General features: G+C 29.4%; 1 protein-coding gene across 3 annotated transcripts in view; it reads left to right on the forward strand.

Moving 5' to 3' along the window:
* Positions 1-22834, forward strand: part of LOC129975033 (adenylate cyclase type 3-like) — a 376283-nt gene that overhangs the window by 305410 nt on the left and 48039 nt on the right. For 2 of the 3 annotated variants that reach the window (XM_056087897.1, XM_056087898.1), the window contains exons 9-12: positions 1725-1883; positions 7383-7521; positions 20010-20066; positions 20301-20336. In XM_056087897.1, the coding sequence (XP_055943872.1) occupies positions 1725-1883; positions 7383-7521; positions 20010-20066; positions 20301-20336 (391 nt within the window). The remainder of the gene's footprint in view (positions 1-1724; positions 1884-7382; positions 7522-20009; positions 20067-20300; positions 20337-22834) is intronic. The other variant, XM_056087899.1, reaches the window with a different exon arrangement.

Raw genomic sequence — 22834 nt, forward strand, 5'->3', positions numbered from 1 at the left:
GATAAAATATATCGACTTTTCTTGTTTTAATCCAAGGAGAAATGTTCTATTTAGAAGCTAAAAAAAAACAGAAAAAGATAATGTAATTAGAATATTGATACAGATATTTGATATTTAATTCTCTAAGTCTTTGTGGAAACTGAGTACACTTTAGAATTTTTTCAAAATTCATAAATTATGTCGCACGATTATTAAAAAAATGTAGCGTATCCATGTAGAATTGTATTTCCATCAAGAATTCTTTTTGGAAAAGTGAAATATTTTGTTCTTACCAGAACACAAACGATTATTTTAAAAAATGTAAATATATTTTGATGAAAATGTAGTTCAGTTTAAAATTCTTTCTGGAACAATGATTTTTTTTTTTTTTTTGCTGTACAAACACCGCTTTTTTATAGTAAATAAAAAAAACCTATTACTTTTTATACATTTTTCATTTCATTTCATTTTGAGATAATCTTTCTGATCATTCGAATGAATTTCAATTTTTAAATACGTCCATGAATTTGTCGTTGTTATTTACATTTTGAGTTAAGCATTATTTCTTCTTTACCTTTCACTGTATTTTATCTTTATTTATTCTTTTTATTTTTTATTTTACATTTTTATTTATTTATTTTATTTATCGGGGTAATATAATTTAGACATGAATCTCACGCATTCTGTAAAATATAGAAACGATAAGAAAAGGTAAATTCAGTTGGAAAATGAATCAGTTAAATGAAATTTTAAAAAGCGTTTAGGAAGACGAATGCGTGCATATATATGGAGCATTCAGAACATTGATGTGAAAAAGAACTTTAGTGGAAAAAAAATAACTGAAATTTGTGAGTTTTGTGGGGCTAATTTCTGGAAAATGAAGCAAATATTTTTAATAAGGATACAAAATATTATCATGATGGCAAGGTATGAACCTAGCTCGAACTGATGAAAGTGACTGAATTGATCACTAATCACAAGAATTCGTAAAAAATCTATTTATATATAAAGAATTGAGCTATGCCACTTTCAATCTTTTTTGCTTTAAATCCCTACATCATCATTTAAGTGAGTCATGATGTTCTCATGAACTTCCATTAAAACTGTATCATTTTTGGCGTGATTCGAGAAAATACCGCGATATTGAGAATTCAAGAATTTCTTTAAAGACTAAATTTGGTAAATAGTTTGTTATACATTTTTTTAAAGTGTATTATTAAAATTCGGACTCTGCATTTTAGCATTACATCTTGTTTTATTAACCTCTTTAAACTAATTTCGTAATGGTTAAGTGAAAGGTTGTATTAGAAGTTAATAGTTGAAAAAAATAATTTAAAAAGAGCGAATAAGCATGACGATAAGTCATATCACTGACTCCCCGGTCCTCTCGAAGGCATACGGATAAATAATACTGCTACAGCAATAGACCGCCTATAGCGCTACAGCAACACTGGCGGGAACTGTAAGGTCCATCACCGGCAGCGGTACAACCCTTCCCTAAAGAAGTACGTCGTGTCATCGGTGGGTGGCCAGATCCAACCACCATACCGAAAATATCTCATCCTCATTTCGAGATCCCCCCGGAGGGATAGTATTACGATAAATCATTCACAAAATATTGTAAAAATAATGCTCATTAATATACTATGGAAAACAATTTACAGAATACAATGATATTTCTAATGTTCTGCAGGGCATTCTGTTATTGATTCTAGTTTTCTAATGGGATGACCCTTTCTTTTCAGATCTGTCCGTGAGAAGACCAACACCAATGTGGACATGCGCGTCGGTGTGCACACAGGTGCTATTCTTGCCGGAGTAATGGGACAGCGCCAGTGGCAGTTCGATGTGTACAGCAGAGACGTGGTACTAGCCAATAAGATGGAGAGCGCCGGCATGCCAGGGTATGATCGTGCTGCTGTTATTAATTTTAACAAAACCATATTGTTTTTAACCTCAATGATGTATAGCAAGCTAACTATAGTATTTGCATGAATTAACTAGTATATAACTATTATTTACATGAATTATAGCTACTATTTACCTGAATTTTCATGATAAATTTGGTAAAAGTCGTTATAGATTTAGAAGTCGACGTCCTGGTATACGAGTAGCACATCTTCCCCGTGATCTGGGAGTCCCGGTTCGGGCATAGTTGTTCTTCGTCTGTGTTCTGTCTGTGAGGTGTGTGAAGGTGCCCTCCTGTAAAAAGGGGTTGTGCAAGCGCATGTGACTCATGAAGTAGCTAAATCGTACTCTTGGCCCTAGTTGGCGTTGCTGAAAACACAAGAGACGCTCACTCGGCTTAAATCCCTGACAGATTTGTCAACGGGCTTGCAAAGTGCCATAAGTCACAACAACATAATTTTAGATGACATCATGATTAAAACATTCAAGCAAAATAAATTTTAATAAAGATTTGTTTGAACAGGTTGGTTCTAAATGTTTGGTTTATAAATGTTTGTTGAAGACACTCGATGAAGAATACTAAGGGTAAGCCAATGGAAGCAATTCAGTCTCACGTTATATAAGTCAACCATCTAACTCTCTGACCCGCCGAAGGCACACGGATTTAAACCATAAAACTGAATGACCGGACCGCCGCAACAGCAACATTGGCGGGAACTGTGGTTGAGTCCTAAGGGCCGTCACCGGCCACGGTACAACCCTCCCCGAAGGAAGTACGTCTCGTCATCGATGGGAGGAGCCAGATCCCCCACCTATTAGTGTACCCTCCAGGGTGGCGAGATCCAACCACCATGCCGGAAGCATCTCATCCTCATTTCGAGGTTCATTCTCATCCTCACAGGCATTTTGTGGCCTGTGGCATTATGGCAGATTTGTGGATTTCTATTAAATTTTGAGCAAATTCCATTCAAAAGAAATCTGCCCTGGATATATATTAATAAATCTGGATATATATTAATAATTATATATTAATAAGTTTGGATATATATAAATAAGATAGAAAACGAAAAAAGCTAGATAGATAAAATTTAGTACATAAATTTAACATCTAAATTGTATATATCTGTCAAATTTAGAACCAAATTTTCTAAAGAGATTAATGTCTGTCGGTATGCGCTTAAATAAGCTTGTAAATACAATAAATCTGAAACGTAATCATTAAAAATATAAGATTTAGTATGTAATTTTCTTACTACAATTATAGGTCTTTGGTAAGCTTTAGTTCGTTAAGCTAAGCTTGGTTGGAAACAATGCGTTTGAAATCTTTTCGAGATACCTAAATTAAATTCGGATGTCTATTACTAAATGACAGGAATTAATCCAAAAGAAGCGCCAAGAATCGCATGATAGTTTTAGTAAAAATGCTTATATACAAGTCAATAGATTCAAATAACTACAAAAATGTACTCTAAAACTCGTAAAGGGAACGTGGGAATTCAAAAATAAAAAATTATCAACAATCTCATTTTTTTTTTTTTTTTTTCAAAATGACAATAATTTTCCTTTGTCTACTTTGTATAGGATCAAGTAAAAACAGATATAAACATACGAAAAAACGCACTGAATTGAAACCTCATTTTCACTATAAAAATTATTCAAACGACACAAAAATGAAAACCAGATGCGCCCATGTTTATAGCGAATTTAGTATGTGTAATTAGTTCAATTTTTTAAAAATTATTTTGTTCATAGACAGATGATCGATTCAAATAATCTCCAGCAAAGACTTTTAAAACTCATAAATTTAAAACATGCATAATTATCAGAAATCTCTAAATTCACACTTTTCAAAATAACAGTAATTTCTCCATGTGTAAGAGAAAATGAAAATAGATTTAAACGTGTAAAAAAAAAATTCTTAGCTTCAAAAATTTTTCAAATGACCAAAAAAGAAAAAAAAATCATCTATTTTGGTATTAAAAAAAGAAAATTTAATATGTGTCATTAATTCCATTTTTCTACTTATCATATTTAGAAATTATAGATTCAGATAATTACCAAAAATATTTTTCAAATTCATAAGGATTTAAAATGTGAATAATTATTAACAGTATCAAAATCCGATTTTTTTAAAAATATCAAAATGTTCTCTTTCTATAAAATAGAATAAAAAAATTTGTATAAACATATAAAAAAGAACCAATTGTGTTGAAACTTTATCTTTGCTATAAAAAAACATTCAGAGGACACGAAATGACTGTATTGCAAAACTGCGTCTCAAGAACTGAAAGATTGGATCAAAATATAAATAAATTAATGCTATCCGTTTCCATTCTAATTTTATGCATTTTTACGACCTCTTTCCCAGACTTCTAAGAACAATTCAAATCTACTATTTTCATTCCACCTAAAAATAAAAATCATAAAGAACAGTCCAACAAAATAATAAGAATAAATGATAAGAACAGAAAAGACAGCGATAGCAGGTTTTGAAAAGAACATTCTATTTTCTATTTTTTTTTCACCGAAGAAAAGTTTGAAACCCAAGCATTTCTATTTTCTTTTTCAGAAGTCTAGATAGGATCTTCAAAAGCGAAAATGAAAATGGCTCCAAAATTGAAAGTAGTTTTCTTTCTTTTTTATCCTTCCCTTCTGAGTATGATCGAAGGAGAGAATTCGGCAATTTCCGTTTTGGCTTTATGTGTCTACCCTTCAGTCCTCCCTACCTCAACCCCACCCTTTCAAACACACACACCTGTGAGGTGCCTTTTCCTCAAAATCGGAAGAAGAAAAAAAAGGCAGAATTGGAAATGGACGGGAAGAAATATATTTATATTGATGATGAGTTTAGTTGTCTTTGTTCTGCGAGTCAAGTTCCGTGGCAGGCCGTCAATGTCTTTCTTGACGGGGCTGTTTTTCCATTACCATAAGTGTTCCTTGGATTCATTTGGGGTGGACATTGAAGAATGGGATCGATAGTTGGCAGATAATGAATTGTTTCCTATCTAAGATGTGTGTTATTTTTGTACGCAGAGGGTGGTTGTGGGCTGAGTCCATCTTTAGAACATTAATCCCCGTAAAGGAAAGAAATAATGAAATATATTCGTTTCGATAAATTTCTATATATATGCAAGGAGAGATGATCGTTATGGACCATATAAAATGGAAACTATTTAAAGGAAGAGAAAGTTGTTTCATTTTTTCCAGTAATATGGTAGATCATGAGCAGATCGATTCATTAACAACGTTTAATTTTAAATGCATTAAATACTAAGAAAATAAACTGAATCGTTTAAAATAATCGGTCGAAAACAGGTTAAAAAAACTACTTAAAAAACGATGTACTTAAAACTATAAGCATATACAAAAAAAATATATAACATAATACAGTTTAATTACAAAAGCACATAACTAACCTAAAAATAATTTAAATCAAGTCCGAATACGTTGAAAATAGTTGTCAACAATCAGAACATAATGCGCATGCGTAAATTTTCAACGCCAGTTATGGTAACGCAAATGCGTGAATTTTCTACACCAGTTGGGGTAACGCTATGCAGATTAGAAATTTTTAATTTCCTTTATTCTGTTTTATTTTAATTCAAAAGTACTTCAGAATGATTCTGAAAGACAGATTAATTAACAATGTTTAATTTTAAATGCATCAAGCATTAAGAAAATGAACAGAATCGTTTAAAATAATCTGTCGAAAACATGTTACGCCTAACCTCATTAGAGTTGGGAAAAACTGAAGCCTTACTCATTTGGCGGTGGGGAAACGAAGATTTTTTTGGTTAGTTTTTAATTAATAATTAAAATTATAATTAAAAATTCAAATAAAGGGATCCCAAGTGCACATTCCCGACGTCCAAGGTATACATATATCAAATTTGGTAGCTGTAAGTCAAACTGTCTGTCTGTAGAGCACCAACAAACGCACACACACACATTGAGCTTTATTATAAGTACAGATAGACAAACAAACCAAATTAGTTAAATTAGCGCCTCGTTAAGGCGTACAACTTTTGTAATTAAAGTTTTTCGATGACTGCAATATCTTAGGAATTAAAAACTGAAAAGGGATTTTTTTCAAGCTCTCATTTTGACTGTTTCTAACATCAACAATTTGTGCTGCCAGACAATAATTTAGATGAACAGAAATCTACCCCTGCCTTCCAGCTTGCTGAGAGGAATTTTTTGTTTCTTTTCTATAGCTGAAATTATTTAGAAGTCACGGGGGAAAAAAGTGCCTTTGCATTTCTAACTTGGACTGCTTTATAATATTTGCATGTGATGACAAATCAGTTGAAAATTCTCATCTGTTCCATACTCTTCTTCATCATCTTAAATAAAATCGTTATTAAATCAGCAGGAATGAAGGGACGGTGTGACATTTTTCATTTCCTTATATACATGGATAAAAGAGAAATATCTCTTTGCAATTAGAAGAAAGTAATAAATGTGTCCTATAAAAGCTCGCAGATTTTGAGGTATCGGAACATTTGCGCTCGGTTAATCATTCCCTACCCCTGTTGCTGTCATAGGTTTACTGGGATTTGGACCTTTGGCAAGAAAACTTGGCGCGGGTGACAGTTTTTAGTTTTCCATAGCTGCATTTCCGGTCGGGCTTATTGGTGATAATGGAATGGCGATAATTTTTGTAAAAATTTTTTCAAAGGTTAATGTAAAAGGATAAACATGTAAACGGATTACAAAGGGTAATTGAAAGGACCTATGAAAAAATTTAAAATTCTTAATTCATCGGAGCTTTTATTGACTCCAGTAACATAAATTGTAATTGTTTAGTTCAATTGTTAGTTTTAGTTAGTTAGTGTCAAACGAAATACTATAAACATTGAATGACTCCTTCTAAATTACAGAATTCGGTAATGTTAATTAACAGAATTATAGAGAGCAAGTAAATGTACCAAAATCGAAGTGCTTCAATAATTAATCAGTGATGAGTTCTATGTTCTAAGAGCCCTTCTAACATTCACGCGGGCCTCAGTATTTTTTTCTGTGTAAGCAGAGAAAATCTAAAATATCCAACTCAAAGAGTATTTTTTCCAAACAAGTTTGGGTGACTCATTAACCCCATCAAACCCCTCTCGTGATGTACAAAGACAGTGACCTCTTCAGAGAGTAAGGGAAAGTTTTATTGGTTAATCGTTTTATTGGGGGATGGTTGATGGGTCAGTTGATCGCACAGTTTGGCGTATATTGTAAAATCGCCAAATCTTACATGCAAAGATAAAGTTTATAATGTGGTAGTCTTTCTTGACACTTGAGCGGAAAGGGGGAAATTTATCGAGCGCAAGTGACATAGAAGCGATTTTGACACGGCCCATAATATTGTAATGCGCATGCGTACAGTCAAATTCATTGATTCCTCTTCTTCAAAGACTGTCACTTGCAAATAATAACGTGACTTTGACAAATGCTTTATAATAATATCTTAATTAGAATATCGTTTTCAATTCTTATTCATTTTTCAGGCGAGTGCACATTTCGGAGAAGACCTTGAGCTTCCTAAATGGCGAGTTCGAGGTTGTCCCTGGTGATGGAATGTCTCGGGAGGAGGCTCTTCGACAAGCCGGTTTGGAGACGTACTTTATCACTAAAGTCTTAAAACCAGTAAGTCCGTTTGGATTTCATTTATCTTGGTTGACACGGGTAAATTTTAATTTCAGCTCCTGGTTCCTTTATTTATATGTTATCCATCTTTGGCTACCAGTAAATTTGTCGAGAATTTTGGTTGCATTTATTTTCAAAAAAGAAATCGTTTGAATATAATTCTGTGTCTACGATTCCATCAAATTATCCGACATTAAAACTGTGTTATTTTAATTGTCTCATTTAAGATCTCTTTTCGTGCACATGAACCTTTTTAATGGAGATAGTCCCAAATCATTAAAGTTCTATTAAAATTGAAATTTCGCGGTTCATCTAATATTGTATAATCACGATTTTTTAATTTCACTTTTGTATTACTTTCTCGTATATCGAAAGTATAGTAATCGTCAGAAAATTCGAACTCGTGATTTTGTAGAATCTCCATGCTTTAGATCTCTCCATTTTTTTTTTTTTTTTTTTTTGTTCGAAAAACATATTATTGGAAAAAAAAAGTCCATCTGTCTGCCTTTGACAAAAATAATTCAAGATGGCTTTGAGTTAGACAGATGAAATTCGGTAAACAGTCTTCACGGCAACATTTTTTGGAAAATGTCCGTTTATCTGTCTGTGACAAAATCAACTCAAGATGGATTTGATCTAGACAGGTGAAATTTGGAATACGTTCTTCACAGCAAATGTGTGGATTTCTCTCACATTTGGAGCAAAATCCTTTCAGAGGAAGTCTGTCTATTCGGCTGTTCGAATATAAATGAACACGCCAACTACAAAATAAAGAGAATTATATACATAAAATTAGGTACAAGGATTGAATATATATAATGTAGACAACTTTCAGATTGTGCATCCAAGAAGGAGTTTGCCGTCTGTCGGTCTGTTCTTTCAGAAACGTGTGAATGCGATAATTCAAAAACGCAATAACTTAAATATATCAAATTTGGTGGTATTTTGCGTCTACAAATGGGTTTTTATGTGAAATGTTGACTTCAATCGGTTGGCAAAGGCGCGTCTGAAGAATATCGAAACCACACATTCGATATTCAAACACTGTTAACCACGTTGAGTGGATTAATCGCCGAAATACACGCCAAAAATGACAAAGTATATTCAGTAAAAATGTTAAATTCATGCCAAAGGTTACTATTTCTTAACCATTGTACGCCAAAGCCATTCAATATTTTTCTCTGGAATAATATCTTTATTAAAGCATACGAAAAAGTTTTGGGAACGCCACCCCCACTGGTTGTCTTATAAACTACACGAGTATTGAGCAATCCTTTTTTTATTTTTATTTTTAGCTTTAAACAATTGAAGAAAATCACACGATTAAGTATTCGATAAAATAATGAAAACAGTTTGAATTTCAGGATAGTAATATAATCAATTGTTAGAAATTATGTTAAAAAAGTATATCTTTTAAACCTTACTAAAATTCAACAAACCTTCTTATTTTTCCTTAAATTAGTTTCATTAAAAAAACATTTTTTAAATATTCTAAAAGTATAAAATTTTTGTGCAGTTACATTTTTGGAATTTATCGCGATAAAGCATCAAAATTCAATTTAATTTTTAATTAATTAAAAAACTATTTTTTTTTTTTTAGTATCGCTGTGAAATCAAATTTCCGTCCTCTAAAGTATATATAGTCTAGATTTTATTGCAGTAGATTAAACGGTTTGACCGGTAGCTAGTCAACGCACACACAGCACGCATGCACGCAAACTCATACATTCAGTTTTACTATTTGTAGATATACTAGTCGCCTTTGACGACTATCTGGTTCCTCAGGAATTTTGATTGTAATTTCATATAAATATCATAAGACAACTTCATGTCCATGATTCTTACAATAAATTATTTCCTTAACATCAAATAGTCAAGGATATTATCGTCATATAATTTTAATAATATTATACAATTAGTACATACTATTAATAATATTATACAATTAGCTCATAATAGCACATAATTAGCACATTTTAATAATATTATACAATTAGCACATAATTAGCACATTTTAATAATATTACACAATTAGCACATTTTAATAATATTACACAATTAGCACATTTTAATAATATTACACAATTAGCGCATAATAGCACATTTTAATAATATTACACAATTAGCACATAATTAGAACATTTTAATAATATTACACAATTAGCACATTTTAATAATATTACACAATTAGCGCATAATAGCACATTTTAATAATATTACACAATTAGCACATAATTAGAACATTTTAATAATATTACACAATTAGCACATAATTAGAACATTTTAATAATATTACACAATTAGATTAGCACATAATAGCACATAATTAGCACGTTTTAATAATATTATACAATTAGCACATAGTTAGCACGTTTTAATAATATTACACAATTAGCCCATAATTAGCACGTTTTAATAATATTATACAATTAGCACATAGTTAGCACGTTTTAATAATATTACACAATTAGCCCATAATTAGCACGTTTTAATAATATTACACAATTAGCACATTTTAATAATATTACACAATTAGCGCATAATAGCACATTTTAATAATATTACACAATTAGCACATAATTAGAACATTTTAATAATATCATACAATTAGCACATAATTAGAACATTTTAATAATATCATACAATTAGCGCATAATATTAATAATATCATACAATTAGCGCATAATATTAATAATATTATGCATTTAGCAAATGTACATTATAATGCGCAAATGGTTCATTGATTGATTGTTCATTTTGCACATGAATTTTTCCTGGAATGGAAACTCATCCTGTTACAATAATCCTGTATCCTAATAAAAACGCAATTGTCTGGTGTATTGTATCGATTATCTAACTTTGATGGTATTATTACTTTACTTTTTTTTATTCATCTTTTAAACTGCATAAATATGAAACAGAATCCTTCTTCAAGAACAGAAAGAAAATTGTGAAATGAAACATTTGATTAAACATCGAAAACAGTTTGAATTCCAGGGAAACAATGCAATTTATTGGTGAAAATTAAGCAAAAATAATTTTTTATCGAATAAGAGGTGTTTCTAAAGGTTCTGATTGATAAAGCAAAAGAGAATGCAGCTAAGTATGCTTAGTAGAAAAATCAAGTATTCACGTCAAAAATAACATATAGTTTAGAAACTGAATCTGAACGAAATAAAGAAAATGAATGGATAAGATTATAAATATTTAGTCAGCTGGCTTGTCTGTGATAAGTACCATCAGAAACAACAGCAACAATAAATATTTAAATTGTTTAAAACAAAAGTATTGTGACAAAATAAAATAGATGAAAATTTCTTTGTCTGAAATATAAACTTTTCATATAATGGATTCAAACTTGTCGATTTCTTCATAATATGCTTTGCAATAGAATTCCAAAAAACAAGTGGCTAAATAACTGGTTGTAAAGTCATGTTGATGAAAACCGATTTGACTATTAAAATTTTTTAAATGCATTGTGTTGAAATAAGATTATACGAAACAATTCAGTGGTTTAAATCTAGAATACTGAATGTTGTAATTGTTAAATCTAGAATACCGATATTATTTTATTATCAATGGTCTAATTTCGTGGTCCTGTTTCCTAGAATTTTATTGTTGGAAATGTTATTTTGATATTTTTTGAAGAAGTGGGTGCATTAAATGCTATATATCCGTCACTTAAAATTTTATAATAAATTCATAAAGGCTGGGCAAAACATTTTTTGCAGTCAGAATTTCATATTCACGAATATGTTTAACAAATATGTGTTTTAAAGAAAACCAAAGTAACGATAAACCTTTGAAATTTCAGGAATATCATCTATTTATTTAATTTTGTGAATTCTCGCTAATATATTCAACATTAAATCAACTGGCACGATTAAATTCTGGAATGAATTAAGCTTTTCCATATATGCATCGATTGACCGCATATTTAAATTGTTAGGTTGAATGCTAACTATGATGAATTCCTAGACATTATAATTCAGTACAAGTGTTATTGGGAAATCTACAAACTCTATGCCAGCATATTTCCATTCTTGAAGATGTTTTTTATTCGATATTTGCAAAATAAAGAATAAAAATAATTAATGGGTTATTTTGGAATTTTTCCACAATTGATTCATTTTGTTTTAAAATGAATTTAAATGTTACTTTTCAATTTTTGTTCTAAAACACATTGAAATTTAATATTTCATTATATACGAAACTGAAAAAATATACAAAAAGAACATTGAAACTTTCGAGATTAAGAAATTCTTCCTATTAAATTTTAAGTTTTAATCTTTTTCATTGTGATTTTAAATACACATGTCAAATAATCAAATAATATTGACTAGTTTTTCTTGACTATGTTTGTCAAATTTTTTAAAGATTAACAAATTTTCCATTAACGTCTAGTTTCATAAACAGATTTCTTTATCTTAAAATTTTTTTAAATAAAATTATTACCACTGTTTTTTTTTCATAAATACTTCCATTAATCTTAGCAACTTAATTTCACGAATATTTTTTTAATAATAGATTGCTGTACAACATCGCTTAAAAAGAAATTACTGTAATTAATTATTCTGTTTGCGTTAAATATGTAAACCAAATAATTATTCGTGGTCAATAAAAAATTTATTTTAGGGTTATTTCAAGATTAATTTCATGACATATATTTTTTTATTTTTATTTTCAGTCAATAATTTATCGTTTGAAAAAAAAGTAATTAAAATTTATTTGCTAAAAAAATCGTTTGCATAATTGTTCGCGTATTAGATTTTCTGTTACAACAAGCATTAATTTAAACAAACGTTGTTCTAAGAACATGAATAAATAATTTTGTCGTAATTCTCGTAAAAGTAATCCTCTCATCCTAGAAAATACTTGTTTAATGATAGCAATTAATTTCAAGAATTAACTGAACTCTATTTAGTCACTATACCAAAAGATCTAAAGAATTTCCTTACTTAAATCATAGGTTTTGAATAATTAATTTTAATTTGAAACAATAAATGACTTAAAGAATGCTGACATTTAATAAGAATTCGAAATAAACTTGTTCTTTTTAGTTAATTCCATCTACGTCAAGGTAAGTATTTTTAATTCTAATTGCATTATGAGGAATGTTTTTAATAAATTGTTATTATTCATTTCCAAAGTAAGTTTTTGAAAATAAAAGCTTTCTCAAATAATTAGAATTCGGAAGACCTTTAATAATCTATTTTATTATTTCTATTTTTTATACTGTTTTGAAATAAAATGAATTAAAGTAACATTTTAATTGGTAATTTGAATTTTTAATTCTGGAAAGGTTTTCAACGATGCTATTTAAATTTGATCAACAGTAGTAAGCTTTACTTAATAGCATTATTCTTTATTCATTTGTCATTATTCTTTTTAATTAAGTATTTCCATTCAACACAGGGTATTTTAAAAAAATCCTTTTAAATATTCGGAGATAGTAGTAAAGCATTTTAAAAAACAGAATATTCAATTTTGGTCTTAACACAATTTGCAATTATGAACTTCGAAAGAAAGATTTTTAAATTTCTTGAACTTTTAATTGAATCAACTAATACGATTAAGTAACTTTATTCTTTCTTTTTTTTTTTTTTTTGTTATTGTTTTGTTCCAAAAAGAACATATTTCATAATGCGCTTTTCGTTTTCTCAAAAATTATTATACATGCAACAATTACATTTCTGTCGAATAATTGTGATTGTTAAAGTATGTGTAAAATAAACAAGTAATATAAAAAAAAAATTTTAAGTCAACTCCTACTTTCGCAAGAATTAGTACTCGCATTCTTCACCTTCAGGCGAAAAATACTGAAATCCTTGCATTTTACCGATTGAGCTACTGCCTGTTGATTTCGATTTTCATTACAAACTGCTAAAACTCTATTTAAAGTATTAAAAGTTAATTAAATTTAATAAATTAATATTTGAAAAAACTGTATTAACATCAAGTGTCTTTCATTACAAGTTTTAAAAAATGTATTTGAATTTGAGTGGATGAATAAAAAATATTTTATTAACGATTGAAAATTTGAACACGATATATAAATATATATAGGGAGAGTGTGAACTAATAGTAGGAATTGAATGAAAAAACTTTTGACATAAAACATCCCATTGTCAGTGAAATTTATAAAATTTTAAGTCTGTTTTCAGTTGACACATTTAGATATATCTACTATTCATTTGAATCTATAACTATTTAGATAAGATTATATAATTCAAATTTTATTTCAAGGTAACATAAAAAAAAACTATTCGATGATTTAAAGTACAAAACGTGCGTTATATGAATAAAAGCTTAACACTGTTTTTTAAATATTTCTTTTACTTTCTCATAAACTAAATAAACAAACAAAACATATTTGAATCGTCAAAATAATTTGAACGAAATTTTGATTTATACGTATGGTTTTCACGAAACACGTATATACGGTAACAAATTTTAGATAAATTCGCTCTGGCAGTTTACTTATCTCAGCACATGAGTGCAAATGAAACGCATGAAAATTCTAAGATGTAAATCTGACATATAATTTTATAACCAATTAAAATTTTAGATTTGAAAACTATTTTTGACAATCCATCAAAAATTATCTGCACATACTGGAACAAAATATCTCAAAACCGAGCAAAATTTGCATAAAAATTGGAATTTAGCATATGGATCTCTTTATATAAAATTTCTCAATCATATCAAATTTTTATCAACCAGAATTCAATCTGTATAAAAGTTTGGTCCGATCAATGATCAGTATCAAAGTTCGTTCAAAATCTATTAAAGGAAGCAAATTCCTTCCCAAAATACATGCCGGATACCTTCATAATAAAGATTATTCTAAAATTAATGAAGGTTTGAATTTGCCACCATTTGTGCAGTAAAGTGTTGGCAACTCTATTAAAAAAATCATTTGACAGCTAATAGTTTAGGGTTAGTAAAAAGGGAACGTTACACGATAGAACAACGCGTTTTTATTGTTGAATAATGTTTCAAAAGTAATGAATGTCTGGTGGCCACAGTTCAAAAATTTGAAAATTGGTTCCCTAATCGTGTGATTTAGTCATTGGGTTTCTTTTTATGGAGTTATTTGAAGTCAAAGGTCTGTGCCAACAAGACCACATGTACGCGTGCATTGAAGGAAGAAAATCAATGCCGCATCAACGAAATTCAGCCACATTTATGCAAAATGGTCATGAAAAATTTCGACAAAGGAGTGCATATGTGCCAGCAAAGCAGTGGAGGCCATTTGGCCTATGTGCTATTCCATACATAATCCTATCCTGTTTACTTTACGATTCAATAAAAATTTAATAATTTAAAGGAAAAAACTGAAACTATTAAAACTAAATTTAAAGAAAAGTCATTATCTTGATTTTTTTTATTTAATTCAAATCTTGCGTTAACACATTGTTCAATCGTGTATCGCTCCATCTTTACTAACCCTAATCTATCAGCTGTCAAATGGTTTTTTTGATACAATTGGCAACATTTTACTACCCGAATGGTGGCAAATTCAAATCTTGCGTTCATTTTGGGGCACCTTTTGTGTGAATAATAATTCAAAACACGATATATTATGGAAGCGAGTGGGAAAGCCTCACATGATATCAATAACTTGATTTTTCTTGACATGTGACCATCTTCATTGATATGGAATCTTGACGTATAAAGATATTGAAAATTAAATGTTTGAGGATTCTATAATCTAAAATATTGTTTTCTGAAATCATAATCTGAAGTCATTTATTGTCGAGATCAAATTTCCAGGAATATAAATCCAAAGATAATGTCTATAGAGAGTACTAAGTAATGCATATCTAGTACCTCCTTTCTTTCTGTATATTAAGACGGGATAATATCTTTTGAAGGACGTTAAATCGATTGATGGAAGTTAAATTTGTTGATTTACGGATCTTTACATGTCCTAGAATTTAAACTAGATAATATCTATTGATGGACATTAAATCTATTAAGGGAAGTTGAATCTATTGATGGATGTTAAATCTATTGAGGGAAGTTAAATCTATTGATGGATGGATTTTTTCATGTCTTACAATTCAAATTAGATAATATTTATTGACTGATGGTAAGGGATGTTAAAAATTTCAATTAAATATTTTGTGTAACTAAGTCTTAATGATTAATTTATACGCTTTAAATTTTGATAGTCACATAATCCACAGAAGAATAGAATAAATTTTGATTGTCCTATGATCCACAGAATGTTTTTAGAAGAAGTGTACCATTCTTATCAGCGTGCTATACATTTCCTTCTTTTATGCATATATATATACATGTATTTATGGTTCTGAAAAGAGCAGCAGCTCATAAATATATGTGCAATTTAAAAATTTCCCCAGTTTTTGATTCTCAAGTTAAACCGTAATTGCACGTACTACAAAATTTGAAAAAATTCGTTAAAAGATGCTATATATTGAAATTGGCATGGTAAAATAGGAGGAATCACTTTATTAGATAACTCACAAAGGAAAAAACCCAAGAAAATATATTAGTAACAACAATATAAACGATTTGAGTTTATCCTCAGAAATAAAATATATTGTGCAATGCCATAAAAATTTTTTTTTCAAAAATTGATTTAAAAAGATTATTAAGCCAAAAATTGTAATCATTAAAAGGATAGTATTTTTTTTTTTTTTTTTAGTTTTAAAATGATTTAAAATGCTGTAGTCTTTTATTAAATTAATGTGGATAAACATCAAAATTTTGCTTAATTTTTAATTAAAATTTTAAATCAAAAATTCAGAAAAATCGGTCTGAGGTGCATATTATCATTCTTCAAATAAAATATGTGTCGAATAGATCAAATGGCCTGGTCTGTGGAATGTCCTCACACACTAAGATACGCATACCACATAAGATTACACACACATACAATCATTATCACACATAAGATCGCATGATCATCCTTTATCATTAGTAAAGATAAAAAGCATGATCATGCGATAACCATTACGATCATTGGATTGATAATATTTACACAGTGTCTAGCTCAAAGTGGAAGTATTGTAGTTGCCCGCTTTATGCCAGGTACTTTGTAGTGTGCATACAGTCGCTCACATGTTCTGCTTGTGAAAATTACTTTTCTTTGCACATCGAAATTATTTTTTTTTTTTTTTTCTTTTTATTGTCATGAATCGTGAATTATGTCTTCTCTAGCGATTATTTGGCGGTTTATCGCTGGATGCAGTAGGCATTACATCTTTATCGATTCATCGCTAGTTTGCATTTAACGAAAAAAATTAAAAAAATTTATATATTTAAACATAACTTTGCGGTATGTCCGATTAAAGTTCATGTTTGTCTTTTAAGGGCTATCTTTTGTTTTGTATTGTTTTCAATTTTTTTTTTCTTTTCCTTTGTTTTCTTCTTTTCGTATTGCAATGCACACTAGAAGTCATTGCTAATCAGTGCAAATATTTTGAATAAGCCAGTGTTATAAAGAAAAATGCTCATACTAATTCATGTAAATGACGAATTAGCTAATCTGTGAGATAAACCTAAAATAAAAAATAAAAACCCACATAAAATTTTAAAAAAATAATCCTTCTAAATGAACTTTTATTTCTATAATTTACCCAAACAGGATCCAGTTTCCTTCTTTAAAAAAATGTGTTTTGAATTGCAGCGTTAATAAATTTAGGTTATAATACATTATCATAAAATGTATTTTTCTCTCAAAGCATAAAATAATCAAATTGGATCCATTCACTCAACAACTTAGAGCATAAATATTAAAAAAGAAAAAACAGCATTTTAATGAATGTTGCCAATGTGAGAATTAAAAAACGAACTGGAATAATCAGTATTCATTTTTGTTATTCAAACAGACGATAATCATAGACGTTGGGTAAAAATGGAGTTCAGATTTCAAAAATGCAAATAAATACGAAAGAGCGAGAAAAATAAATTATTTTTTAAATTACTAATATGGAGAAAAATAAAGTTTGTGCTGCCATCTATTGAAAGACTTCAAAATTAAGAATTAGTTCTAAAATATATAATGTATTTCTTGTCCTTAATTTAGCATCTAAAGCAGGAATAATGTATTAAATAGTGCTAATTATAAATACACGTTTTACTTTGCGCGTGCAATAATTTGTAGTAGACTGTTGTCCATTAAATTCATATTATGAATGTCAATATTTATGTTAAAAAAAGTGGTCGCCGGGGTGCTTAGTTTATATATAGAAATGCTTATAATTATACGTGTACACGAAAACGCTGAATTCAGAAAAAAAAAGCCTATCTAGTGGTCACAAAGTTACCAAAGCTTGAAAAAAAATTATATAAATTTAGGATATATATATAAAAATAAACATTACCAGGAAACTTATATGAAATATAAATTCAGGGAATTTTATTTAAGATTTCAAATAAGATAGAAGTTTTTTTAAAGTAATTTTATATTTAATTTCTCACTAGACTGACCCATTCATTTCTGTGGTGTTATTACTTCGCCTGTCGAATTGCTAAAAAATCTCTGTTATTTGAGATTACATTTTTAGAAAGAAAAATATTACGAATGAAAGAAGTTTATATCCATTACTTGCGAGATATAAATAGCATCCGAATCGAAAACTCATTCATCTTCTTTGGATTTCATTCGGTTGTTGTCAAAAAAAAAAAAAAAAACTTAAAAGCGTGGAGCTATTCCTTTTAAAACTTTCAGAGATGAAAAACAGACTATGCTTTTTAATGGTTCATATTTTTTATTTTGATCTTACCCAAACCTCTTTTTTTTTTTTTTTTTTGTACGCTATTGTGGAATATTTTTTTTTCTCTTGAAGTTGACAACATGCTCGCCTTGCCTGGATTCATTCTATTCCAACTTCGAAGCGTGTAATACTATTCACAAGTATAAGTAAATATGTATAATGTAGTTTATATGTATTATGTGTATAATATATATATATATATAACGATGTTGGATCTGTCGGTTGGCATTTACAATAAAGATGTGTGTGTGTGTGTTCGCTCACGCTGTACAGGCCAGACCTTTTCACATATATTGGATGAAAAATGTGTACTACTTTTTCTTTTGAAAATTTTGTTGAACTGAAAATTTAACTGAATTCTTGCAGTTTCTCCGTGATGACCACCAAAAATAATAATGCACGAAAAAAAAAGTTCAACATCTTAAAAATTAAAAAAAAATATCTCTTTAAAGATGCCAATTTAATAATCGTTCAAATTTTTCTAGAATTCCGGCAATTTTAAAAAATATTTTTTTGGCTAATTTACAACAATAAATTACATTATTGCCCTGAAATTCAAATAATTTTCATTGTTTCATTACTTGTTTTACCGCATAATTTTCACCCATTATTGCAAGCTTAAGAAGAAGCTTCTCATTAATATTTGCATAGTTAATAAGACAAATAAAAAATGGTTACAATACTCCGAAATTTAGAACTTAAATGAGACGGATATTTCCGTTCTTAACAGGGTTATTATGTTAAGAGATTTGCTCCATTTGACAGGTTCATGGACACAACACACAGAATAAGTAAGATAACTTCAATAACACAATTAAAATAACCTTCTTTAATATCAAACAATTTGGCAGAAGCATGGACATTAAGTTGTAACTAAACGATTTTTCTGAAATCGAATCTAATCAATATTCCTACTAAACCAACCGATTTTCCGATACAATTATTAGAAAATATTATTGATCTCTATCAGTTTATTTTTGATAATGAACAAAATTCCTAGCATGAAATTTTTTTTTATTTTCTCGCATATCATCCCACCGTGGGGAGGGGGGGGGCACCTCATATGAGGATGAGAAGTTTCCGGATGGTGAATGGTTCTCGCTACACGAGTGAGTGCAAAAGTGGTGGGGGTCAGCTATCTCCTTCCGATGACGGAACATGCTTCCCACGGGAAGGGTTGTACTGTGGCCGGTGATGTCCTTTAGGACTCAACCTTAGTTTCCGCCAATGCTGTCGCGGCGGTCCGGTCAGTCAAATTGAATCCGAACGCTTTTAATTAGGAAGGGTGGGGTAGCCTTGTGTGGTTACTCGCATATTAAGTATGCAAAGAGAAAACATCTTGGTCGTTAAAAACATCGATCTCGAGATTTTAGCGAATCTTTACTTTTCATATCTTTTTGAGTCCGAAAATCATATTCCTGTATTTATTCAAATCTATAGAAGTATCAACACCTTCATTCAATATGTTTTGAACTAAACCAATGAAATTTAGTGTATGATTTTTACACTAAATTTCTAGATTTCTATTAATTATGAATGGATTTTCTACTAAATCCATTCAAAGAAAGTCTGTCTGACACAGGTGACGGTCGATAAGATCTTTACTGCAGAATATGCAAGGAAGTTTCGATGTGACCACTCCCGTTGGTTAAATGTTTAATTTATCAATATATTAATTATTTCATAGATTTGTGTGATTCATTAAGTTTCGTTAGTTTTAATATTATTTTCTTATTTCAGTATCCTATGGGCACACTTGACGAAAAAACAGAACAAAACGGAAAAAGTGGGAAAGATGTAAGTTTGTGTTGATTTTCATTATCTTACAAACCATTTTAGCTTAAACCTAATGTCGATTTCGATATGACATATAAGTCAGTTATTATATGAAAAATATTATGACATAATATATAATTTTGTTATATCAATACATTTTTCAATGAAAACATCTTTTTTATAATATCAGAAAATTGTCGAATATGTGCTGTTTTTTGTTATGCTTTATTTACCTATGATATTTCTGATTTGCAGGATGTGGATAATGATATTTCAGATTCAGACGAGCAGGTAAAAATCGTAAAAATTAACCCCTTAACTAATGGTGAAGGTTTAACAAAAACGATATCTTATTTTTTCGGGAAATAATATTGGTGTTGGCTCTTAACTTTTTCTTTATCTTTTTTCAGAATCATCTTTCATGTTTCATTATAGCATTTACTGTCTGTCTATCGTGAGAACTATCACAGACATGAAGTCTGAATTCTGGCAATCGTCATAGAAACGGACGGGAGGGAATATAGAGATATTGTTATTTTTAGTTATTTCTCAGCGGACCACTACAAATGATTCTTTTGAAAATATCATCTACTACATAATAAAAAAAAGTTATGACAAGTGTTAAAGTGTTAAAAATAAGTTATGACAAATTTCTATGACAACGTGAAAAAGCAGAGTGAAAATTTTTATTTTGTGCTAGTTCTAATTATAGACAGACAATACTACAATTTGTGTTGACAATTAGATTTTTTTTATCATTGTTTTTGATTCAGTAAATGATGTGTTCAAGACTTCTACTTTCTCTATGGTCTGATACAAAATGGAATGTTATTTATTGTACAGAAAACAATGATACTGTTACGTATAAACAGATTTAAACCAAATTTTATCAAACAATTATAAAATAAATCTCAATTTATTTATATATACATATTATAATATAAATTTCAATAACTTTTTCTTGACTGTGCATTAGAGTCTGAATATGTTATGCGACAAATGCACTGGATAAATTAAAATCTGGATACCTTACAAGAGTACAAATAATGCAGTATACACATGTTTGCAACATAGAATCAGCTGGGTGTAGCTGGAATGCCATATACCATATTCAGTACATTTGTCGAGTGATTTTGAAATTACACAAATTGATTCCTTTCCTTTTTCCTGATTTCATTATTTTTAACTTGTTGATTTATCACGGTTATTATTCTGAAATTTAACCAAAGACTCCCTGTATTCTTAATTTATAAGCAATTTAATGAACAAGTTTAAGATTTTCTAAACCCATTAACATTCTTTTATTGCAGAAATAAAATTTTATTGACTAAATGTCGCAGCATAGGAATACCATCAATGTTTCTATCTACAACTGTTGATTTATTGATAATCATTGCCTAATGCATTCATTTAAGAGATGTTTAATGTCTTATGAATTTAATAAACAACTCTTGCTGCATCATATTGAATTCAAAATGTACTCTTTGATGTCTGAATTCGATTTACTGTAGTTCCTCGATTCATGTTTCCACCTGCTGTTCTTAAAAGGGTTCAGAAACATTACCCAAAACGTTTATTTTCATAAAACACCACCTGCCCTGATGCCAAATCTGTTGAATGAAATTATCAAACGATAAATTTCGATTTAATACATCCAGAATTTCTTCTTTGGCAGCAGTTTTGAACATCTGCTCTATCGATTATCAATTAGTTTTCCTCTGGAGGAAGTTGCGAGACCAGTAACAGACGCATTTTGCCTTTCTTTCTTTTTTTTTTTCTGTCCTGCTTAAAGATCACTCCATATACCAAAGAAAATGGAAAGCGACATTAAGTAGACATTTTTTTTTCATCGTATCCACCCTTCGATATAAATAAAGTCCTTCGATGTTAGAATACAAATGTAACAAATGAGCCACGAAGAAGCTGCTATTTATTTATACGGAATAAAAAATGGAGAGATATGGCAACAGTCCAAAAAGGTTAGAATCGGTCGAGTTGAGATGTTATCCTTCTGATAATGGTGTCTATTTTTGCGATGAATAGTCGGACATTGGCCGGAAATTATCAATCTCTGGTAGAAGCAGATATACTTCTTTCTCGGAAGTAAATGTCTTAAATATCGATTTAATGCAATACCGTGAATATATAAAAGCAGTGTTTTTGCACAAAATGGTGAAAAAGCTATTTCTATATTTTTAAAAATAGATGAAATATAAAATATTTGCAATAAAGATATTTTTTGGAAAATTTTCATGAAATATTACTTGTTTCTATTCAGTATTAAAATGTAAATATGTAAATTAATATCTACTTTTTTAAATATTTCTTAAATACTTTAAATGCTTTAAAATCGGGGTTCATTAAATGAGTATAGAACGCATTTACTAATGAAGAGTAATAATTGATTATTAATAATTTGATACAGCAACAGAATAAAATTGCGGAAACCACATTTTAATTTTTAAATATATTTGTAAAAAATTATTTTTCTGAAAAAGTAGGATTTAAACATAAATTTAACTCAACAGCACAGTATTGACATTTAAGTCTAATCACTCAAATCTTTCGCGCTGCATTTTGGAAAATGATAACATTTTAAACAAACATTCTAATTTGAAAGACTTTAAACGACATATAAAATCAATATAAAAACTATTCGTAAAAAACTACTTTTCGGAATAGGGGGAATATAAAATCAATTTCATATGGGTGTATCCATCAGCCCAGTATCAATGCTAAAATTTAATCATTCTAATCTTTTGCGCTGCAATTTGGAAAAGGAAAACAGT

This window comes from Argiope bruennichi, chromosome 7 (assembly GCF_947563725.1).
Source record: "Argiope bruennichi chromosome 7, qqArgBrue1.1, whole genome shotgun sequence".
Taxonomy (NCBI): domain Eukaryota; kingdom Metazoa; phylum Arthropoda; class Arachnida; order Araneae; family Araneidae; genus Argiope; species Argiope bruennichi.